Raw genomic sequence first — 24941 nt, forward strand, 5'->3', positions numbered from 1 at the left:
CCCATTCACCTGACTCTATCTTTTTACAACATGCAATCGTGCAGTGTGTATAACGGCCTTCTCAATATAGCCCTAGAGCAAGCACTTCCCTTTCGCTTGAGACTCTCCGATCACCATTTCAAAGGGCTGCAAAATAAATAAATAACACGTTTCTCCCCCCGCGGCCCCAGAGAGTTTATTACCCGCAGCTCACACGACAGACGCGAAGGGTCGTTTGCCCGCGGGTGTCCGGCGGCTAAGGGAGGAGCTCCGAAGCCCCGCCCCGGCCGCCCCCGCGCTGCCCTCCCGGCGCCGGCGTCCGGCCCGCAGCGCCTCCCCCTTCCCCCGCCCCGGGCCGCTCTCACGCGAGCGAGGCGCGCGGCCGGCGGACGGAGCTCGGTTCGCGCCCGCGGTGGAGGCCCCGCCCCGCGCCCCGGGCTCGCTCAGTCGTGGCGCGGCGGCGCGGACGCCGGACCTGGGCCCGGGCCGGGAGCGGTCCCCTCAGCCGCCCGGTCCCGCGCCGGTGCCGAGCGCAGTCCCCAGGCGGGCGGGGCGCGGCGGGCGCGGTGGGCGCGGCGGGCGAGGCGGGGCGGGCCGGCCCCGTGGACCTCTCGGGCCCGGCGTCCTCCCCTAGCGCGCCCTGCGGGGCGGCCTCGAGTCGGAGCGACGCCTGATCTCCGCGCAGGTTCCGCCGTCCGCGGGCCCGGAGAGTTTTCCCGCGAAAACGAAAGTAAATAGCTGCCGGGTGAGTCTGCGAGGCGGCCGCCGCCGCAGGTTCCCGCGGCTGGGCTTCGGGACAGGGGCGGGGCGAGCCCGGGACTCGGGCGGCGAGCGGCCGCCGGGCGGGGCGGGGCTCGCGGCACTCCCGGAAGTTGGCTTTGACTGAAGCGTGTTCCCGGAACTGGGGCGGGGTCCGAGTGCCCGGACGCTTCTGCTCCGGAGGACTAGGCCCGCGCGCTCGTGCCCAGTGCGAGCGGCCGGAGCCTCCCGCCGAGGCTCCCGGCTGTCCCGGGCTGTAGGGCGAGCCGGGAGGACGGAAGGAAAGAGGAAGTGGTGTCCAGTCCCGGGACCCTCCGCCAGCTCCCGGAAGTCCGGCCGGAAGTGCTGGCCGCCGGAGGCCAGGCAGCTCTCCCGCTCGTCGGAGCGTCAGGTTAAAAACGTGCGAGGGCGAGACCTGTCTCCGGGCCGGGACCGCGGCGTGACCTTGGGACAGACCCTTCGTCTTGTCCTTCGGGTGGGCCGGTGGGCTTTCCCTTCAGTGTCGGTGGGCGCCGGCCGTGCGCCGTCGCGGGAGCGGGCTGGCGGGGCTGGGCCGCGACCCTCGGCCTCCGGCAGCGCCTCTGCGCGCGGGTCGCGGCGGCGCGCGGGCCGGTCCCCAGTCCGCGGGATCGGGGGCGTGAGCTCGCGGGTGGGAGCGGCCCGCGGCACGCTGACCGAAGGGACGAATGCCTTGACCTTGGCGGCCCCCGCGTGGCGCCGTTCGCGTTTGTGCAGCACCACGGAGCCGTCGGTGTTTTGAAGAGGATCCGCTCCACCCCCCTAAGCGTTCGGCAAACCCGCCCGGAGGGTTTGGGGCGGGGCGCGCGGTTCATTTCCAAGCGTCTCGCTGACGGTTTGTCTCTTCCATGCTCAGAGCTCGTGTATTTTGGACAGCCAGCTTTGCAGAAGCCCTTTCTGCCCTGGTTTGGGCTCCAGTGAACTGTGGAATGTGGAGAGACTTAGTGCTTGATGTGCAGTTTGTCGCCGACTGGCTGGTGCTAGATTAAGGAGGAAGTTGTAGTCGATTAAAACTGGGAAACTGCGCTCTTCTAAGCACAGAAAGTGAAGACAGCCTGTTTAAAATTTAGGGTGTATTGTCATTGTTACTGGTAAAACAGCAATGATTCATTTTCATTTTCCTCAGTCTGCACTATATTGACCACGAGAGAGACGTTCTGCTTTCAGGATTGTGAATATTAATAAGAATTAATAAAAGTTCTTAAAATGCCAACTTCCAAAATGGCAAACTGTTATTTGGTGCTTATTAATCCATAACATGTTAATACCACCAATATGATCTGGGAACTTGAAAAATATGCCTTCTTCCCATGATTTGTTTGGATATTATACACTAGCAAAAGTGATTGTATTAACCTGTAGAATATTGACTTTGAACCATATATTGTCATGTTTTTAAAATTTAGTCTGTACATTCCCTATGTTTCTGATTGTAGTGTACTCATCTAATGTAGGGAGCAGGACTGTAAGATCAGGTCTTTGCGTATGATTTTCACAAGGACGGGTTATTGTTTGTCGTCTAGACCAAGTAGCATGTGTTAGTGAATCGATAGTGGAAGTTTGAGTGAGGAGTCAAACGTTCCGTGCCAGGCTCTGCCACTTTAGGTGAATCATTCAACTCCAGACTTTCCTCTCTTTGTTTGTAAATTTTGGAATGATGAGACGAAAACTTATTTCAGGGTTTCCAATTTGCTAATGTGCATAGTGATGCAGTTAAGCTTTTTCAGTCTTGTTTCCTGTTTACCATTTGGCTCTTCCTTGCTCAGAGCTCTTGTTCATCTGGTCAGAGCATCAAGCTGTATAATCAGAAACCTTAAGAGAAGTCCACGTTAGGTACATGAGTAAAGTCAGAGTCCTGTTAGCAGGGAAAGGGCAGGGGGTGGATAATAGGTAGGCAACCAACATTTTTTGTCAGCTCATGGTCATCATTGAATTGAAAAAAGTCATCCTCTACAACTGAAAGATAAATATGAATATTTTAAAAAGCCTTTTAAAAATCTCTTATTGATGTATAACATACCAAAAGATGCACAGATTATAACTACAGCTGTATGTGGTGTCACAAAGTGAGCATTACTCAGGTTAAGAGATACAACATGGCTATCACTCCTGAAACCCCTTGTGCCTCCTCTCATTCACTACCTCCTGTCTCCCACCTACTGGTAACCTTTACTCTGACAGTTAATATCATCAATTAATTCTGCCTTTGGGGAGGGTATTAATTATTTTTTACTCATTTATATTTTTCCCTAGTTTTATTGAAGTATAATTGACAAACATAGTTGAATATAAATCTGAATATTGTGATATATAGCCTCACCCTTTCTTATAGATAATTTGTGAAATTTCTTGGAATTTTTAATCAATTTCAGTGGGAAAAAAATTTGCTTCTTTGAGTCCCTGAATTAATATCCACTTATCCCATTAAAATGGACACAATTAGTTTAAATGGGTTGTCATAATATAACAGCCAGTGTGCTTTTGTTGATTGCTGTGTGACCTGGCTTCATAATGTGGCTTCTTCCTGCCTCCAGGCAGTGTTTTTGTGACGCCTGGGTGTCTAAATCCTGACAGGGCTGTCCTAAGATAGTGCTTACAAAGTTGAATTAGTCGGGGGGGCGGGGGGGGGGGGGCGGACACGACACGGGATGGACCTGTAAAAGTGAGAATCACTGGAAACTGTGGAAAAGATGCATAAGATTAAGACCAGACTATAAGGAGAATTGACCTGGGGTGGGAACCAACAACCTTCCAGAGTGCAGCGGACCCACCTGGAGCCCTTCACCTGGGCTCCACCGAGCTTGCAAGGATGCTTCAAGTCTTAGTTGTCTTGGCAGATTTTAGGAGGCAAGACCTGGGCTGAAGGAGAGATCCCAAATAGAATTTGTATAACGGAAGTTTTACACCCCAAAGGTATATTTCAGGGCATGGTCATGTTCCTTCTGTGTCTTTACTTTGAGTATTTTTTAGAAGTTTTTAAACATTCACATATGACATCATTTTTGAAACCTGCTAGATGTATTTCAGAGTATGGATGGGCCATACCTCATTCTTTCCTCTGCATATGTAAATTGTTCTATATGCTTTTTATGTTCTGTAATGTTACTGGGAACATCCTTGTACCTGCATAATTTTTATCAGCATCTCTGATTTGATTCCTCAGAATAAAGAACTATTGAGTGAAGGAATTATTTCCTTTAAAAAATAAGTGTGGTTATAAATGTATTTTGTGTTTAATGTAGAAAATTTGTAAAATCTAATAAAAGTGTAAAGAAAGTAAAAATCATTCTGCCATCCAGATGTAATCCTTACTAACATTTTGGTTTCTTTCATTATGTCTTTTTTTTTTTTTTTGGTACATATGTATATCTAACTTACAGACTACACATTTGAATGGCCATATAATGTCTCATTTTATGAATGTGCCATAATACCCTTAACTGTGTCCTTTATTTTGGGACAATTAAATAATTCTTTAAAAAAAATTTGTCCATTTAATGATCAACTGCCACGTCCCAGGTTCTGTGCTAGGCTCTGGAGACAGTGTGCAAGAGTTTCGTGCCTTCTGTGAGCTTGCTTAGAAGAATTCTCAAATTACAGCTGTTCTTTACAGAGAGAACACAGGTGCCGTGGAAATGTCTAACGGGGAGACCGGCTGGCTCCATAGAGAACTGCTGAGCAGAGATTCCAGCTGCACTGTGCCATTCTCAGAGCCTAGCAAATGGGATGAATGGATGGATGTGGCATCTGGGCCAGCCAGAGCCAGAGCCATAAAGTAGGCAACAAATGTGTTTTCAAATATTTGTTGTTATATAGGTCTTCCCGGCCCTGTGAGGCCGTCATTATTTCCTTTTACAAATGACAAAGTCAGGGCTTACGTAAAGTACCCAAGTCAGGGCTAATACATTGCATAGAGTTCATACAAGAAAAAGAAAGACAGATGCTTTTTCTCTCACCGTGGCTTCCACTCCCTCACTGTCAATTCCTGCCTGACCCCGTGTCCCCTCCTCTTCATGGCCTTTATCTGGGCAGCCTCCCCCACCACCCTCTGCTCCACAAATGGGCTACTTTCTAGAGGGTGCTTCCTCTTGTTTGGCAAGGTCTCGTGTTACAGGAAGGTGGTCCATGGTGTCTGCTGTTCTGGTATGTGCACGTGGTCGGGGTGGCAGGGTCCACCCACAGCCTTTGTACAGAGGTTGGGTACATGAGCACGACTGCAGCAAGCCACTGCACAAGACCATCAACAGCCCAGGTGTTTCCAGAAACCCAGGTACTTTGATTTTTATTTTATTTTTTAATATGTTTTTATTGATTTCAGAGGGGAAGGGAGGGGGGGAGAGAGAGAGAGAGAGAGATCAGTGATGAGAGAGTCATTGATTGGCTGCCTCCCGCACGCCCCCCCCCCCCCCCCCCCCCCGAGGATCAAGCCCACAACCCCGGCATGTGTTCTGACCGGGAATTGAACCGTGAACTCCTGGTTCATAGGTCAATGCCCAAGTCCTGAGCCATGCTGGCCAGGCAGTACTTTTAACTTTTTAAACTCCTCCCAACATTTTATTATAAAAAATTTAAAAGTGCAAAGTTAAAAGGTTTTTACCATGAACTCACATATATCCACCATTTATATCATTTTGCTCCACTTGCTTTACCGCATAACCATCCATCCCTTGTCCCTTTTTCTCTCCACCCGTCTATCTGCAAAGTACATTGGAGGTCTCAGCATACTTCCCCCTAAACATTACAGCATGCACACCACTAGCAAGAGTTCAGTGTGTTTACAGGTTTTTCTTTTGATATAGAATTTCCCTGCAATTCTAATGATTATTACCTGCTGAGTACTGGCCAATGCTTATGCCTCTGTAACCCTAACACCCCCCTTCTGAGGTGCTACAACATTACCTTCCCCCCAAAAGGCCCCCATGCCTCATCCCACTCAGTCCTTTCCCTGTCCCCTGGCAACCAGTGTTCCTTTATACAGATTAGTTTGACTGTTTAGAACTTCATATAAATGGAATTATATAGTATATTATTTTGGTAAAAGATTATTTTACTCAGCACTGTTTTTGTGACTCATTCATTGTTGTGTGAATTAGTTTATTTCTTTTCATTGCTGGCTAGTATTCCAGTGTATGATGAGGCCACTGCTTGTCTTGACCCATTCTCTTATTGATGGATAACTGTTTCCAGCGTGGGGCTGTTACCAATAAAGCTGCTGTGAACACGCACAAGTCTTTTGGGACGTATGTTTTCATTTCTCCTGGGATTGGAATTACTGGGTCATAGTGTAGGTATATGTTTAGTTTTATAAGGAACTGCCAGACTTTTCCTAAAGTGGTGGTACAGTTTTAGGCTCCCACCAGCAGTGTACGGGAATTCCCGTTTTTTGTCTCTTCGCCATTATTTGCATATTCTGGTGGGTTTGTGGTCGTACCGCATTCCTTTCATTTTGGGCACAGTGCATGAACACGGGTGGGTGGCAGAGACCCAGGAAGCAAGGAGTTCTGTTTGGAATGTGAACGTTCATGTTGTGTAGCTCAGCATGGATGCACGGTCTCCGGAGCCTCATCTCTCACGTCTTCCCTTTCTTTTAACATCTTATTACTGCTTTTGGTTTTCTGTGACTGATTGAAAGTTGCTCAGAGGAAATCTTTGGTTTTGCTTTAGTGTCCATGATGTTTAATCATGACTTTCCCTGTAGTTTAATTCCACCAATCAGTTGGTCCACTTGGATTGATTCTGGGCTCTCGGTTATTGGCTTGCCCTCACTGGGCACCCGCGGGTGTCAGTGCGGCTGGGTGGCTTGAGTGATGCTTCTTTCACACCTCTTGCCCTCGAAGGGCTTTTCTCCAGTGTGAGTCCGGATGGGGTTGTTAAGGGTGGTGGCCCCAGCAAAGGCATGACCACAGTAGCCGCACTTGGAAGGCCAGTCACTGGAGTGCATGACCGTGTGCTCCCTCAGCTTTGAAGGCTGGGAAAAGGACTGGGAGCAGTGGCCGCATGGGTAAGGTCTGTTGGGGTTCTGTGTGCACACGTGCATCTGTAGCAGTATCCTCTGCTGAAAGTCTTAAAGCACTTCCCACGTTTCCAAAGATGCCGGTCACTAAACTCCGAGTGCATCTGGCTCGTGGACGTCGGGCTCACAAGGATTCGCTGGTTCTTCACGTTGATTTGGTTAAATCCTGACTCATGGGCCCAGGTATGTCCAGGAGAGAGAAGTTCCTGCTGCACGGAGCCTGTGGGAAAATGACAGAGCACTGCTGGGTGGCTGGGGAGAGTTTGCTGCTCTTGCTGAAGGGCTACAGGGTATCTCATCTGCACATGGCTTCCGTTACCTTTGAGGGGACATTACCTGGGCTCCAGGAGAGGAAGGGCAGAGTGGCCTGGAGCTGTGTGAGGAGAATCTGGGGTTGTAGGCTCTGGAGATAGAGCTCAGAGGGCACCCCTCTGATCCCTGTGCCGAGTCATTCCCCCATATGGCAGAGGGCATCTTCCTTAGGCAGACACTTACCTTCCAGGAAGCTTTTCGTCCCACTCCCGTTAGGTGGTACATTGTTCTTTCTGTATTCCTCAGATTCCTTCTTTTGTTCATAATTACTTTAAGGCTGTTCAGTAGTTTAATTGCCTGCAATGCCTAATACTCTATTGTATCTGCTGAGTCTGGTTCATGACGAACTCTTTGTGTTTTATAATTTTGGAAAGGGAGCTCATGTTAACTTAGTTCTTTACTTCTGGGGATGTTGTCCAGCCTGGCTGGATTGTGCTGTCTCCTTGAGCCCTTATAATCCAGGGATGCTGTCAGTCTGCGACCACTTTCTATGTAAAAGCACTTAGTTGGGGGACCCTGGCTGTGTATTTGAGGACAGGCCCAAGTTTGTGAATTCACACACATTTTTTTATACCCCAGGCCCAGTCCAAGACCAGTTCCTTTGCTAGTGGACTGCTTTTTCCTAGGCCATCCTCTCATAGAAGGGTAGGGGAGCACACTGAGAAGTGCTGCATTCCGGGGGGACCTTTCTCTCAACCCTCTCCTTGTATTCCCTGACCTCAGCTCTCATCTCTGTCTGGGCTTTAATCCCTGACCTCTGGATGGCAAGGTTAGTAGTGCCCCAGAGGGCCACTGTCTTAGTCCGCTGCTATAACAGATTACAGACTGAGTCTTTTATTTCTCACAGCTCTGGAGGATGGAAGCCCACCGACAAGGTGCTGGCACCCATGTGTGGCGAGGGCTCCCTTCCTGGGCCGTCCTCTCATCGTATCCACACATGGTAGATAGAGAAAACTCTCTGCTGTCTTTTAAAAGGACACTGATCTCCATCTTCATGACCTAATTACCTCGCAAAGTCCCCACCTTCTAATACTGCCACATCGGAGATAGGACTTCAGCATAGGAATCTGGGGGTGGATACACACATTCAGTCCACAGCAGCTCCTGTGGGGGCCACGGCCCTGTTTGTTTTCAGTCCTAGGTTTTCCTTTCTCTGACCTTTGCTGTGCATTGGGATGGGTGTTTGTGTGATCTGACCCAGCGTATTATGAGTCTTTTGTAGCGGGCAGGTTTTCAACATTTTCTAGTCCTCTGTGTTGCCTGAAATGAAAGTCTAAGGAGTAAAACTTGTGGTCTTCTGTGATTCTTAGTAATATGGAAAAAGTTCGTCATAGACACTAAGTCTATCCTCAAAAAATAAATGTACATCAATATTTTGCGCTGAGATGTTTTCTCGTTTTCTTTACAGGGCACAGCTCCAAGGTGAAGAGAAGCTGGTATATTTCTGAGCATCTTGACCACTGAAAGGAAACCAGACATGTCTTTGGAGGACATTCAAATGAAGCCAGGCGACCTCCTAGAGAGGGAGCACCTGGACAGCGGAGGCTTTGGGAGGGTGTCCCTGTGCTTACACAGGACCCATGGGCTCGTCATATTGAAGAAAGTGTACACAGGGCCGAAGTGCACAGAGTGAGTGGCGCAGGCGGGGGCCCGCTGTGGGCTGGCCCCGGGTGGCAGGGACTGTGGAGGGCAGGAGCGGCTGGTGGACACAGCTGGCACAGGCATTAGAATGAGACAGACCATGGGGCAAGTGTCAGTACATGGGCTTTGTGTCCAACAGCCCTGCAGGGTGGTTACTATCCCCATATAGCCGATAAGGATTCTGAGGCTGATTGACAAAAAGCATACAACTGGTAAAGCAGGGGTGGGGACCGGCCAGCCCGTGGGCCGTATGGCCCGAGAAATCATGTGGTCTGGCCCTGCCAAGGCCTCACCAAAGAGAAGCAGTTCCACCCACCCCATTAGGGACGAGTTAAGTAAGTCTTTGACCGAATAAAACAGGCTAATTTTTAAGTTGATAATTTTGTGTGGCCTGCGAATGATGTTATAAATATCCAGATGTCCCTAGGTAGAAAAAAGGTTCCCCACCCCTGTGGTAAATAATGGCCGAGAAGTGAAGGGAGGGAAGTAGAGGAAGGGAAGGAGACCCAGGGTGCCGAGGAGGCGCTGGAAAGGAAGTGGGAGGCGCTGGAAAGGAAGACAGACTCGCCCCACACTTCCGGTGAGGACCAGCCTGAGTATGGCAAAGAAAAGAAAATGTTCATTAGTCAGTGGTTCCAGGATCCCTTCCTTCAAAGCAGGTGGTAGTGCTGTTCTCTTCCTCCTTCCTCCTCCTGCCAGCATGGTCGTGAGGGAGGCTGCATTTTCATTCCACTGCAGCACAGCCCTTTCCTCGGGCAGCAGCCCTTGCTGCTTTTCATTTACTGATCATTCGCTCGCTCAGCTGACATGTCTTGAGCACTCACTGTCAGCCACTGGGAAGGAGGAACCAGCCACCTCTAAAGCTTGTAGTCAGTGCCTGGCTGAGGCCAGTACCCCACAGGTAGCGATAGAGGCAGGTGTACAGGGATGCCTGGGGCACGTGGGCTGCGTTTGGGGGGCCAGCAGGGGAAGAGGGCTCAGTGCCCATCCTCACGGCCCCTTTCTCTCCCGCAGGTACAACGAGTCCCTCCTGGAGGAAGGCAAGATGATGCACAGGCTGAGACATGAGCGGGTGGTGAAGCTGCTGGGCATCATCCTGGAGGAGGGCAACTACTCACTAGTGATGGAGTACATGGAGAAGGGCAGCCTCATGCACGTGCTGAAGGCCGAGGTGCGGGCTCCACGCGCCACATGCGGCGCACTCACTCGTCCGAGAGGGTTATTGCTCGCCGTCTTCTGTAGCTTGTTGGTAAAATAGTCATTTTGTGACTGGCTGGATATTTTGGATTTCTGGTCAGTCCCTCGCTAAATCCTCTTGGACTCTCCGCCCCGCGGTGGCCAGGCCCTACTCTCCTCCCTGCATGCGGTGGCCGGGCTGTTGTCAGCCTCTCTGAGGTCCACAGTTCAGAGACAGACCCGGTCTGCACGAAGCGCACGGTCTGATGTGGGGTAGATGCACCGTGGTTAACAATTAAATATTGATCTGTTGATGGGTTGATTAAAGAATGTATCTGTAAAGGCCTGTATGAGAAGGATCATTAATGATTCCACGTGGATACCATTGAAGAGACAGCTTAAATGTACGTTAGAGGCAACAACACTGGATGAGTAGGACTTAAAACAGGGAAATGACAAGTTTACCAAAACCAAATAACTCGAAAGCACTTTTAAATGTTTATGTACCTGTTAAGATCAAGACCTCGTGCTAGTTGCTCAGGAAGAGGTGGCAAAGATGGTGCAGACAAGTGAAGGGGACAGGAGGGAAGGGAATGAGTGTGTGTGATGCTTGGCAGACCCCTCGTCATGTGCCGCGGGAACACGGAAGAGAGGCCCATGCCCTGGCATGGGTAGGTGGGAAAGGACCACAGAGGGGTATGCTTGAGCCACAGTATGAAGTCAAGTAGAGGTTCTGAAGCAGAGGATTAAGGAATAAGTGTTCCAGGTGGCGAAAAGGGCGTGTGCCAAGGAACAAGAGTACGCCAGGTTTGGGAAACTGCAAATACCTGGGTATGGCAAAGTGTAGACTGCCTCTGGGAGTGGTGGGGTACAACTGTCCTATGGCACATACTCCCCTTTTCCCGTCTTCTCCCCTGACCTCACAACTGCTGAAGCCCCAGACACCTCTCACAAATACCTGTGAGAAAGATACAGATGACTACCATACACGCTGTATCATCATTTATCAGCTTGTTCTCCCCAGAACTCGACAAGATCAGGTGCATGAAGGAAGTAGGCTTTCTGGGGACCAGGCAAAGATAAGGTGCCTTAATTAGGAGAAAGGAGGGAGAACAGCAGAAAGATGCGAAGGGGATCTGTGCTTGCCCAGAATTTTTTCCTAAGTGCAGAGGCATGCCGTGGAAGCAGGGAGGATCTCTGGCCATTTTTGTATAGTAGTGGTCAGTTTATAAATACTTCAGTCCAGCTACATTATGGGTTAGATATGGTTTGGGGGGTTGACTTGGGGATCTTACTTCCATCGTTTACATTTTTTCCCCGTTTACCAACAACCAATGCACATAAATTTGTTGGAAGCAGTCTATATGTAAACGAGGGACTATGCGTGTGCACACACGCAGAGTGAGAGTTTGTGTTTTCAATGTTAAACAAATCTAATGTTTAACTACTATAAATAGAAACTGGAATTCTCTATATTAACACAGATGTTCGTATAACTAGATTACAGTTGTAAGAGTGACCTGAGAGTCTACAGAGACCTGAAGTACCTGATAACATATCACAAAATGGACGTTAAATTCCTTTCAGTGTTAACAACACTGTTATCTCATAGAGTAATCTTTACATGCTTCTAATTAGTGTGAGCACATTCCCTTGTATTCTTTTTTTTCTTGACATTATTTCACAAACACATTTTCATGACCATGCTAGGTAGTAAGCGCACATCCTAAATAGTAATAATGATGTTTGTTCTCAAGGAGCCTAATTGTATAGCATTTTTATATATCACTGTATTGTCATGGAAGTTTTAGTTTTACACTGGAAAACACACCATTAATACTCTCAGCACCTAGGATGAACTCTTGCTTCAAAGGGGGACTTGTTCTGCAATGTGGGCTGTGCTGCTAAGTGGAGAGAAGGCAGGTACTGTGTCCTTAGTGCAGCCTCACTACTCTTGACTGAAACAGTTGCTTTGCCCTGTTTGGCTACCTTTCCATTTCATACACTTAATGTTACTTGTTTCAGATCAGCATCCCCCTTTCTGTAAAAGGAAGGATAATTATGGAGACCATTGAAGGAATGTGCTATCTGCATGGAGAAAGTATAATACACAAGGACCTGAAGCCTGAAAATATCCTGGTTGATAACGACTTTCACATTAAGGTAACTGCAGTCTAGAGGCTTGCAGAGCTTGGGGTGATTTTAGGGCTAACTCTTCACGGTAGATCCATGGTGACTCTGCAGGAGCACCTGGCTCAGTTTCTGCCTGGTGGCAGTGGTGCCAAGGATTGAAAAGGAAGACACAGACTTGATGGAGGTTATATTTTTCATGGATTCATGTACTTTCATCTGCATTTTGTGTGTTTCCTTTTGAAAACTCCCAACGCTTACCATTGTAGGAAAGGAAACATGAAAGGAATTGCTGTTCACTTTATACTTAACTAGGTGAAGTCCTCATAGCTAATTGGCTCTGGCAGCAGGAATGCAGGTGCAAAAACCTGAACGGGGAAGTGGCCCAGGGGCAGGGATGCTGCAACTGCGTTCACAGGGGTCCCCCTCTGCTGGGAGGCCCTGCTTCTGACGCTGTCCTCATCTCGGGCAGGTTGTACTCCTGTCTTCGGAGGAAGGCTCCTGCCCAGCCGGCGTGGCTCAGTGGCTGAGCATCGACCTAGGATCTGGGAGATAGTGGTTTGATTCCCACTCAGAGCACATGCCTGGGTTGTGGGCTCGATCTGCAGCAGGGGGCGAGCAGGAGGCAGCTGATCCATGACACTCTCTCTCTCTGTTGATGTCTCTGTCTGTCTCTCTCCCTCTCCCTTCTCTCTGAAATCAAGAAAAAAGTTTTTTTAAAAAAGTTTAAAAAAAAAAGGAAGTTTCCTTCTTTACATTAATAATATATCTCTTATGTTTCTGGGTTAGAACCTGTGGATCTTACATAACCACATGCTTGGATTCCTAGAGGCAGAAGTGAGACGGTCGCCTTTGATTTTGTCTTCACTGGATTGTCCTGTCATGTTGCCTGGCTGCTTCCCTGTCTCGTGTCTGACCTTGCTGTTTTTCTCTCTGCTTTTTGTCTGTCTGTCTCCTCCTTCCCTCCCATCTTCTCTTAGGCTCAGGCTACCAACTCAAAACCAGTAGCTCTGCAGCCCTATCCTCAGTGTGCCCTTGGGACCCTTGGCAACTGACACCCCCGGCTTTCGGACACCGTTTGGGAAAACTGAAGGTGAAGTACCTAGTCACTGTCTGCTCTACAAGTCTGCTGAGAAGAAAATACCCTTTTTTCTCCAGAAAGTGTTGAAAAGCATATGCAGAGTCCGTGAGGAATTAGAAGAGCTTGTTCTGTTCATGTCAGAAATGTCTTGTTCTGCCTCCTTTCTTCCCACCCACCAATCCCTCCAGCAAATTTCCTGGCTTTTTAATTACATAAGAATCGAGGTCCCAGGATTTCACATGTGCATTTCTTAGGGGAGGTTTTTCTAGATGGCTGAGGAAGTACAGAATTTCAGCCCTGTCCACTCTTTCTAGGAGATTCACTGTACCTCCCATCTGTTGGGTGAGCCCCAAAGTTAAGGACAAGTCTGACTTGCTGTGGTCCTCCCAGAGCAACCCCGTTGGCCTCTTGCAGATAGCTGACCTCGGAGTTGCTTCCTTTAAGACGTGGAGTAAGCTGACGAAGGACCAGCACAACGAGCAGCGGAGAACGGACAGTCTCTCTAAGAAGAACGGCGGCACCCTCCACTACATGGCGCCCGAGCACCTGGACAACGTCAACGCCCGGCCCTCAGACAAGTCGGATGTGTACAGCTTCGCCATAGTACTGTGGGCCATATTTGCACACAAGGAGCCTTACGAAAGTAAGACACTTATACAGGAGCGGTATTAGTTTGGGTATTAATCAAAATTCTTGAACAAAATACGGCCTTCAGTGAAGTCAATTAAAATTTATACTTGTTTGTTCATTTAGTGTCTGTCTGACCCACTAGATGGTAAGTTCCATGGGCTGGGGCCACGTCTGGTTTATTCACTGTTTCTCACATGGTGCTAGGAGCACAGTAGGTGCTCAGTACATTTTTGTTGTCTGGATGAGTAATCACAGTTTAGGAATCCAGGGCCACGGGACAGATAGGAGCCTTGATAGTGCATCAGAGCTCGGGAGGGGCTGTGAAATTCCAGGATTCCTCCTGGACAAGAAAGCTTGCTGGCTCTGCGTATGAGTGTCTACCCTGGTCCTACGAGGCATACACGTCAGACTCATCCATCCACCTGCTCCTTCACTCAAGAGTTACTTCAGTTCTGAACTTACGTGGGCACTTTAACCAGAACTGAGAATGTAAAGATGAGACAGACATGGCTGGTGCAGGAGAACTGATGCGTAGGCCGCTGCTCTTCAGTTGGTTAAGTGCATGAACTAATGGACACTTCCCTACCCCCTTTGGGTGATTACTTTCTCCCACGGTTTAATGCTCCCCTCTGCCCACGCCTCTCCAGTCTTTCCTCTCTAGCCCTGCCCTAGATATGCACTTGTCTGTTAGATCTATTCCATGTGCTGGAGGAACCCCAAAGCAACATCTCCCCAGACTAATCCATCTTCTACCTGCTCTGCTTGGGGCCCTCTCAGCTTTGCACTTTTGTTATGTTCAGCGATGCATCACCATCTATCTGCTGAATTGCCCAACCAGAAACCGTAGTCATCACAGACTCAGCCTGCTGCTTATCTCCCACATCCAGTCAGACGTCAGAACCTCCGAGTCAAGGTGTATAGATGATTCAAGATACACCTTCAATCCACCCACTTCTATCACCACTAGACTATTCAGTCAAACCCTTTGTATTTCTGCATAGGCTCCTCATAGGCATCCATCAATCACACTGCAGCCCAGCTGGTCATCCCCAAAGGAAATAGGATCACCTCACTCATCTGTTTAAAATCCTTCCAAGGCTCTGTGGCCTTAAAGCTCACATCCTTCAGTATGAAATACTAGGCCCTTTCTGACTTGGCTCTTGCTTCTTTCTCTGGCCTTTTCCTTCTCTTTCCTTAGTGAGTACTCTCCGTTATCCTGAACTACTACTAATTTCTGGGATGCATCAGGATTTGTGGGACCTCCGTCTACCTATGTCCGACTTCCCCAGCCGAAACCATTCTCTGTGTCCTTCCCCACTCCTCACCTGGATGACCCTTTGTTTTTCTGTACTTGACAAAATCTTCTTGACTTTCTGGTGGAGCTTGTGTTCTCAGAGCCTTGTACTTCTTGAGTAGCAATTATCACTACATTTTAAGTCACTCATTAATATTTCACGTGTTCTGCCAGGAGGCAGCTTTCCTGTGAATTCTTTCATCTACAGAAATTAAAGTGTTTCGTGGCTCCTTGCCACAGGTCCATTCTGCCCCTACCGGATGAGGCAGCCTCGCTTAAAGTACATCCCAGGCAGAGAGGGATCCGCAGCATTGTCCAAGTTCTGTCACCTCCCTGCCTGAGAGGGGCCAGACCTGAAAGAAAGTCCAAACCGGAGCTCCTCTTTGCTTTACAGATGCTATCTGTGAGCAGCAGCTGATAATCTGCATTAAAGCCGGGAACAGGCCAAATGTGAATGACATCATTGAATACTGCCCAAAGGAGATAATCAGCCTCATGAAGCAGTGTTGGGACCCGGACCCGCAAGTGCGGCCAACGTTTGCTGGTAAGGGCATCTTTTATGGCTGTGTACAGTCACCAATGTGGTGGTTTTCCTAGTAAGATGTCAGGAAGTTGCTTTGAGGCTTCAGAAAACCGAGTCCACTTGTGATTTCAACTGATTTTCTAGATTTCAAACTTTTTTTGTTGTAAATCCTCACCTGAGGATATTTTTTCTATTGATTTTTTTTTAGAGAAAGTGGAAGGGAGGGATGGAAGGGGGAGAGAGAGAAACATCGATATGAGAGACACATCGATTGGTTGCCTCCTGCACGTGCCCTGACCAGAGCCGGGCATTGAGCCTGCCACCCAGGTACATGCCCTTGATTGGAATCAAACCTGTGACCTTTTGGTCCGCAGGCTGATGCTCTAACCACTGAGCCATGCCATCCAGGGCTCAAACATTTTTTTTTTTCAATGAAAAGATGCCACCCCTCCCAAAAGCATGTTTGTTTTTTTCATAATTTTTACAAATTGTGTTGAAATATACGTAACGCATTAGATACCATTTTTGATCATTTTTAAGTGCACAGTTTATTCTGTTAAGTACACTCACGTGTTGTACAGCTGTCACCGGTGTCCATCTCCAGAACCCTTCTGCCTCCTCCACTGAAACTGCCCATTAAACAGTCACCTCCAGTGTTGTTCTCCCCCAGTCCTTGGCAACCACCATTCTACTTTCTGTCTCTATGAATTTGACTACTCTGGGTGCCTCATTATAAGAAGAATCCTGCAATATTTCTCCTTTTATGATTGGCCCAGTTCACTGAGCATAAATGTCTTCAGGGTTCATCGGTGTTGCAGCAGGTGTCAGAATTTTCTTTTTATTGCTGAGTGTTATTCCGCTGTATGTGTATGCCACCTTTTGTTTATCTATTCATCTGTCAATGGACACAACTTGGGTTGCTTGCACAGGCCTCCTTGTTTCTTAGCTTCTTTTATTTCTTTTCCCTTCTTCAATAAATGCTGTTGGGAAAATTGGACAGATACATGCAAAAAAACGAAGCTAGACCGCCAACTTACACCATACACAAGAATAAACTCAAAATGGATAAAAGACTTAAATGTAAGTTGTGAAACCATAAAAATCCTAGAAGAAAACATAGGCAGTAAAATCTCAGACATCATACATAGCAGAACTTTTGCTGATACATCTTGGGCAAGCGAAACAAAAGAAAAAGTAAATAAGTGGGACTACATCAAACTAAAAAGCTTCTGCACAGCAAAAGAAACCATCAACAAAAAAAAAAGGGAGCCCACTGTATGGGAGAACATACTTGCCAGTGACACATCTAATAAAAGGTTAATATCCAAAATATATAAGGAACTCATACAATTTAACAAAAGGAAGACAAACAATCCAATTAAAAAATGGGCAAAGGACCTAAATAGACACTTCTCCAAAGAGGACACACAGATGGCCAAGAGACATATGAAAAAATCCTCAGTGTCACTAATCATCAAGTTAATTCTACAATGAGGTATCACCTCACACCTGTCAGAATGGCTCCATCAACAAATCAACAAATGACATGTGCTGTCGAGGGTGTGGAGAAAGGGGAACCCTAGTACCCTGCTGATGGGAATGCAGACTGGTGCAGCCACTATGGAAAGCAGTATGGAGTTTCCTCAATAAATTAAAAATGGAACTGCCATTTGTCCCAGTGATCCCACATCTAGGAATATATCCTAAGAATCCTGAAACACTAACCAGAAAGAATATATGCACCCCTATATAGCAGCGCAATTCACAATAGCTGATATCTGGAAACAGCCCAGGTGCCCATCAGTAGATGAGTGGATGAAAAAGCTGTGGGACATTCACACCATGGAATACTATGCAGCTGTAAAAAAGAAGGATCTCTTATCCTTTGGGACAGCATGGAGGGACCTGGAGAGTATTGTGCTAAGCGAAATAAGCCAGTCAGAGAAAGACAAGTACCACATGATCTCACTTATTTGTGGAATCTCATAAACAAGATAAGCTGACAGACAATATAGGCCTAGAGGATGCATGGAACAGACTGATGAATCTTGGTGGGGGAGGGGATGACAGGAAGAGATTACCCATAGAACTTACATGCATATATGCATAGCCCATGGACACAGTAGTGCAGTGAAGGTCTGGGGGTGAGGGGCAGGAGCTGGGCGGACTGGGGCAAATGAGGGGAAAAAGGGGAACATCTGCAATATCCTCAACAATAAATATAAATTTTAGAAATCTTTGACAGATAATTCTAAGACCTCTGTCATCTTAGTGTTGTCATCTGTTGATTGTCTTTTTAAATTCAGTTTGAGGTCTTCCTGGTATGATGAGTGATTTTTCTATTGAAACTTTTGTTGGGCTTTTTCTTAATGTGTTAGGAGCTTCTGGATCCCTTTCAGCTGCAGTTATAGCTGCCTTTATCTGACGTGGTGTGGGCAGTGGTATGGTTTTGCCACCTTGTTAGTTTGCCACCAGGTTGAGGGGAGTCCAAGATCCCCACTTAGCCCTGTTGACGTATGAGGTAGAGGGGCTTCTTGTTATTACAGGTCAGGGCTGGGAGTTTCTGCAGCATCCACATGGTCTCCATGGATACTGCATTGGAGATGACCATCCTGGCTCCCCATTGTGCCTTTTCTGACACTTCCCCATTGGGACAGAGAAGGGATGTTTGATTACTGCAATGTAAGGTTGCATGTCCAGTCTGCCTTGTAGTCTACTGACACCACAGGAGTGGAGGAGCTCGTCACCATCTGGCAGAAAGGAAAGTCCTGCCTCCCTCTGTGGACTCTGATGTCACCCTTGTTCAGTGTTGGTAACCCTGTTACTGTCTCGTGAGGTTGGAAGTCTCAGCTCACACTCAGCCTTTGCTGGTAGGGGTGGGGATGGAGCAACCGTTTTTTCTGTCTTTTGGTTGCAGTGTGGTTAGTGGCAAAAGGTTTTCTGTCCTGCTAGGATGCCCCTTGCTTCATCTCCTGGCTAGAAAGAGCAGGATTTTGTTGGGCTTTTGTTGTTGTTGGGTTGCCAGCTTTCTTCAGGTCTAAGTCTGGAATCTCTGAGGCAAAAAGAACACCGAGTGAACTCAATGTCATGTATTTTCTCAGATCCCCAAGTCCCTCGCTGATCTGCCTTTGTCTCTCCTCTGCTCAGAGCCTCCTTATATTTACTTTATATATAATGTTAGGGGTTCTCGTTGTGCTTAGCAGGGGAAATAAGGAGAAGTATGTTCCTACATTTTCCAGAGACTGGCAGTTGCCTTTTTCTTTCAAGGTCAGTAGCTCTAACTCTTTATACCAAGCCCTTATCCCGAGTATTCCATCCTGTGTAATCTGGGTGCCAGAGGGGCAGGAACAGAGCTCAGCCAACTGGTTCACTTAGAGGTTAAGGCACATTTGATAGGTCTTTGCTGTATGGCCAGAGAAACTGCATGCTCTCCTGGGCTCCAGCGCTGCACTGTCCCTGTTCTGTCTACCTAGTGATTAATCTTGTCAGTCTCTTCCTGAAAGTCAGTCAATTGATATTTAAATTTTTATTTTACTGCTTTCCCACAGATTAAGTAATTCAAAGATAATAGATTATTAATATTTTAACTTTATTTTAGAAAATAATTAAGATATTTAAAGTACTGTTTTTCTTATATAGGCATTGAAGAAAAATTTAGGCCCTTTTATTTACATAACCTAGAAGAATGTGTAGAAGAAGACGTGAAGAGTTTAAAGGTAGGTAATACAGCAGGTGCTAAAAAGTTAACATATCAAAGCATGCATATTTTCAGGCATGGAAACCAAAGCAGTATAATTTGTTACTGAGATTTGAGGTAAGCTAGCTTGGTAACCACATAAAACAAAATTAGCAATTTTATGCAGATACCAAGTTGACATTCTTGACCCATTCCTCCTTTAAAACTAATGAAATGTGAGGAAATATACACAGCAATATGAAAGCAAAAGCACAACTTCTCTGGACTAAGCTAGGAAGTATCCTAGGTGGATCAGTCATTTTGAGGAAGTCTTGAAAGATAGAACGCCAACAGAATTATATTTGCTGAGACACGTAACAGAAAAGGAACTAACCCAGAACATAAATACTGAAGTAGTACCTGAGGAGCAAGTCTTGAATCACTATAGAAAAGAAACGGGCTGGTCACCTGGGACAATGACAGGGAGAGTTATCTGGGATCCACAGTTATATCAGTCATAAGAGTGGGCTCCTCCCCCTAATTCCCTGTGCTGAGCAATAAATGGGAGCAGCAGCTGCTTTGGGCTGGAGCAGTAAGTTTGAAGTCTGGAGTCAGGTGTGTCAAAGATGGTTACCAGCAAACCGGCAAAGAGGAGCAGAGACCTGGCCTGCGTGCAGAAATGAGCTGCTGTCATCAGCCTTTCAGCAGCATACTGCTGGAATCATGAAAGGAGACGACAGTGAATAGAATAGGTAGGCAAACAATTTTAAAATACAAAACAAGAAAAACACTTGGGCAGTCAAGAATTGCCAGACTTCTATACTTTATTATTTTTTAATCCTCACCTGAGAATATGTTTTCCACTGCTTTTCAGGGAGAGTGGAAGAGAGATAGAGAAACACCAGTGTGAGAGAGAGACATTGACTGGTTGCCTCCTACACGCACCCCGACCAGGCCTGGGGATTGAGCCTGCCACCGAGGTACGTTCCCTTGGCTGGAATCAAACCCAGGACCCTTCAGTCGGCCAGCGACACACTAATCACTGAGCCAACTGGCCAGGGCCAGACTTTTACACTTTTTAAAAGAGAGATAGATATCTGATGCAAACCAAGAATGTAGTGAAAAGGACATTGTGAAAGATAGTCACTAAAGCAGAAAAGCCCTGGCACAGTAATCAGTGCTGTTTCATAGGATGAGGGCCAGTTCACCAGGATGATGGTAATAGCTTTAAGTATAGATGTGCCCTTAACAGCATGGCCTTGAAATACAGGAAGCGGAAATTGGCAGAACTCGGAGAAACAGACAAACCCACAATCCTAGTTGGGGATTTTAATACAAATCTCCCTCTAATTGTTAGAATAACTCCAAAAAAGTGTCAGTAAGGATATAGAAAATTTGAAAAACATAATTAACACATTTAATCTAATGGAAATATATAAAATAGTGCATCTAATAACTGCAGAATACTTACCTTTAAAGGCTTCACAAGAACATACAGAACATTTTTACAAATTGACCTTGTACTGGGAAATAAAACAAGTCTCAACTAGTTTGAAAGATTGTGATCATATAAAGAGTGATTGCATTCTCTGACTGCATTTCAGTTACACTAGAAATTAATCGAATTTAGAAAATATTTGGAGCTAATGAAACACTACATATTAAAACTACAGAATTTGCCAAGGAGCACTTACTGGTATGAAAAGTGGAAAGGGGTTAGCCAAGCACTCACCCGGAGAAGACAGCAGAATGCACCTGGAGCAGAGAGAAAGTGGTAAACAGTAAGAGAAGAGCACAAGTTAGTGACAGGAAACAGTTCATAGAGGATCAGAAAATTTAAATGTTGGTTCTTTGAAAAGGCTAATAAAATCAGTTAAGACTGGTGAAGAAAAACAGAAAGAAGACTGAAATAGTGAATACAGAGGTATCACTATAAAAATGGTATTGAGGATATTGTTAACACCTTTTTGCTAATTTTTGAACTTAAAATAGACACATTTCTGGGGGGAAAAAGTATAACTTAGCAAAACTGAATGAAATAGAGTTAGAAAACCTGACTATCCCATAGCCATTTAAAATCCTGAGTCAGTGATGAAAACTCTCCCCGCAAAAGAAATTCCACCCCAGGGTTTCATCAGTGATGTCAGCCAAATAGTCAGTGACTGTGTTACTTCAGGCCTATAAATTTGTCTGGACCATAGAGGAGGAGCTCTCCCAGACTCGTTTTATGAGACTAGCATACCCTCAATTCCCAAACTTGAAAAAGAAGAGACAAGAAGGGAAAATTATGGGCCAATATCACTTAATATAGATGTGAAAATCCTGACTAAAGTTTGACAAAATGGAATCCGTCAGTGGACTAGAGTAAAGATACTGGCCTCACTAATGGAGAAAAGCAAAATGAATTGATTATAATTTTTTATCCATTAGATTAACATTTTTGAAAGATAGGTAGTATTAAGTGTTGGTGAAAATGCAGAATAACAGGCAATCCCCATGCATTATTGGTTAAGAGTGTGAATTGGTGAAGTTTATTGACAAATGAAGCATCTATCAAACTTTTAAAAGCACATAACGTTTGCAGCAATTCTACTTTTAATAATATATGATAGTCACATGTATGCTCCAGGAGTTCCGTGCCCCTTAGCTTTTGAGAGTAAAATATTAGAAATAACCCAAATAATTCATAAGTAGATATACTAAATTATGATTCATTGAAACTACAGAATATATAACCATTTAAAAGAGCTAGAGCCCTAGCCAGTTTGCCTCAGTGGTTAGAGTGTCGGCGTTCAGACTGAAGGTTCCCGGGTTCGATTCTAGCCAAGGGCACGCACTTCTGTTGCAGGCTCTATCCCCAGCCCTGGTCAGGACTGTGAGGGGCGGGGGGGCCAATCAATGTGTCTCTCTCACGTCGATCTCTCTCTCTCTCTTCCACTGTCTCTGAAAAGCAATGGAAAAAATATCCTCAGGTGAGGATTAAAAAATAAATAAATAAAAGCTAACATATAGTGATATGGAAAGATCTTTAAGACTTGTTAGTGAAAAAATAAGTCAAAAAAATACTTAGAGCATGATCCTTTTGAATATGTGTGTGTGTGTGTGTGTTTCCAGAATACATATGCAACTACCTGGAGAAAATAAAGGATGGACAGCATACTCTGAGTAAGGATTATCTCTAGGGAATGGAAAAGAGTGGGAGTTGGAAGAAACAACTTTCGAGTGTTGCTTTCTGATTCTGCACAATTTGAGTCTTTTAAAAGGAATTTGTACTTACATATTTTGTGTAATAAAAGGAAGCAATTGCTTTTATAAATGAAAATAACATAAAAATGCTTATCAGGTTAAGTAAAAAGCATTCTACAAACTGTGCACATAGTTAATATCCTCTGTCAGTCTCCCCCAACTCATTCATAGGTTCAGTCAGCAAATATTTTTGACCACTACCTTTGTAGCTTGCAGTGTTAGTGAAATGCAAATATGACTAGGAAAAAAAAGTTGAAGAAAATACCAAAATGTTAATTTTTTCCTTTGCCTGAAGGCACAATGTGTTTTTGTTTTTTTTAATATATAATTCCCTAACTGAAATTGGCAAAATGTAAAGAAAAGTTGCTAAAGTGCACCAGTAATATTGCATGCCACATATTTGACTCAGTTACTCAGAAGTGTAGTAATAAGACTAATAACAGGTGTTTATTTTGGGCAACAAAAAGACATTGGACCTATATTTTAATAAAGTAGTTTTAATCCCCCCCCCAAAAATATATATAATTCCCTACTCATTATAATTTCTGTAAGAGTAGTATTTTATAGGAAAGAGGTACCTTTTTATTATGGTAGGATGCATAAATAAAATTTTCCATCTTAATTGTTTTTAAATGTCCAGTTCATACATTCAAAATGTTGTGCAGTGGTCACCAATATCCATTTCCATTTTTTTTTTTATCCCAAACAGAAACTTTGTACCCATTAAACAGTAACTCCACATTCCTTTCTCTCCCCAGCCCCTGGTAGCGCAGCAGTTTTGATATTCAACGGGTGTGCCGCAAGAGTTTTTAAGACATGCAATATTTAGTCAGGGGCACTGACCTTTTTTCCCTTAGACTGTCAAATAAAAAAATGACAACAGCCAACACAACAGCAGCCGTCCCATGTGACTGAATCAAAATTATACTTTTTTTTTTTTTTTTTTAATCAGATTGGCAAAAAATATATTTTTTGGTGTGCTGAAGAATTTTAGTAATTAGTGTATGTGCCATGAGATGGAAAAGGTTGCAAATCAATGGTCTGTATGTCTGTCCTTAGTCTGTACCACATTGTTTTGATTACTGTAGCTTTCTAGTAAGTTTTGAAATCAGAAAATGTGAACCCTACAACTTTGTTCTTTTTTTTTTTTTTTTTAAGACTGTTTTGACTCCCTGGGAAAAACATTTCTTCTTTTTAATATTCATTGCTTGTAAGAGCTATGTAAAATTTCTAGCTTCTGAAAAGATTAATTCTTATAATAATTTTCTAGAAGTACTTTCTGCTGTTTACTGAAGTATATATTTTGCTCTTTATTATAGAAAGAGTTTCCCAGCCAAAATGAAGTTGTGAAGAGAATGCAGTCCCTCCAAATAGATTGTGTAGCAATACCTCCAAGCAGGTCCAATTCAGGTAACTTGTATTTTGACTGAAAATCTGTTTATTAACTTATTTGGTTGCTCATTCATGCACTCTCTAAAATATTATTCACAACCATATGAGAAACAGAAGAAGCTATAAAATTTAATACCTGCCGCCCAGCCAGGCGTGGCTCAGCTGTTGAGCAACGACATAGGATCCAAGAGATTATGGTTCAATTCCCAGTCAGGGCACATGCCGGGTTGTGGGCTCAATCCCCAGTCAGGGTCGTGCAGGAGGCAGCCAATCAATGACGACTCTCTTATCATTGATATTTCTATTTCTATCTCTCTCTCCCTCTCCCTTCCTTTCTCTGAAATCAATAAAGCTATTTAAAAAAAAAAATTTAACACCTGCTGTAAGGGAATTTATAATATATTCGGGAGTCAAGATACATATATTTGGCCCTGGCCAGGTAGCGTTGTCCCAAATGCCAAGGTTTTGGGTTCAATGCCTGTTCAGGGCATATACAAGAATCAACCCATAAGTGCGTAAATGAGTGGAACAACAAATTGATGTTTCTCTCTTTCTCCCTGCCTCTCTCAAAAGTCAATCAATTTTTTTAAAAAAGATACATATATTTGAAATGTTAAGTAACATTGAGTTCACCAAAATCATAAACTAGCCTGAGCCCCAGCTGGTGTGGCTCAGTGGTCAGAGCGTCAGCCCGTGGACTGAGGGTCCCGGGCTTGGTTCCGGCTGAGGGCATGTACCTCGGTTGCAGGCCTGATCCCTGGCCGCAGTCGGGGTGCGTGCAGGAGGCAGCCAGTTGATACATCTCTCTCACATAGATGTTTCTCTCTCTCTCTCCTTTCCACTCTCTCTGGAAAGGCAGTGGAAAAAGCATCCTCGAGTGAGAATAATAAATAAACTTCCTGAATAGGAGGCACCTAAAGTATCTGACAGGGAGAAAGTGATGGTTCAGGGAAAAGGGAGACGTATGTGGGAGCAAAGTCCTTGAGAAGGTCCGCAGTGACTGGCCCGGAGCACAGGCAGAGAGGCTGGTCTCAGACCTGAGCAGGGGTGCTTCTTCCTGCAGCGGAAGAG

At 45.6% G+C, this 24941-nt stretch overlaps 1 protein-coding gene and 1 pseudogene across 3 annotated transcripts in view; one reads left to right on the forward strand and one right to left on the reverse strand.

The window, feature by feature from the left end:
• Window positions 1-577: 577 nt before the first annotated feature.
• RIPK1 (receptor interacting serine/threonine kinase 1) overlaps window positions 578-24941 on the forward strand; it is a 30963-nt gene continuing 6599 nt past the window's right edge. The window contains exons 1-8 of one of the 3 annotated variants that reach the window (XM_087820704.1): window positions 578-724; window positions 8490-8710; window positions 9737-9893; window positions 11924-12061; window positions 13524-13752; window positions 15428-15577; window positions 19196-19272; window positions 23798-23888. In XM_087820704.1, coding sequence (XP_087676830.1) covers window positions 8559-8710; window positions 9737-9893; window positions 11924-12061; window positions 13524-13752; window positions 15428-15577; window positions 19196-19272; window positions 23798-23888 — 994 coding nt within the window. In that variant the 5' untranslated portion in view covers window positions 578-724; window positions 8490-8558. Of the gene's footprint in view, window positions 725-863; window positions 1139-8489; window positions 8711-9736; window positions 9894-11923; window positions 12062-13523; window positions 13753-15427; window positions 15578-19195; window positions 19273-23797; window positions 23889-24941 lie in introns of those variants that run through there. The other 2 variants (XM_087820705.1, XM_087820703.1) reach the window with 2 other exon arrangements.
• On the reverse strand, window positions 6437-7306 carry LOC148092523 (uncharacterized; annotated as a pseudogene).

Source organism: Miniopterus natalensis, chromosome 9 (genome assembly GCF_054644295.1).
Source record: "Miniopterus natalensis isolate mMinNat1 chromosome 9, mMinNat1.hap1, whole genome shotgun sequence".
In the NCBI taxonomy this organism is placed as follows: domain Eukaryota; kingdom Metazoa; phylum Chordata; class Mammalia; order Chiroptera; family Miniopteridae; genus Miniopterus; species Miniopterus natalensis.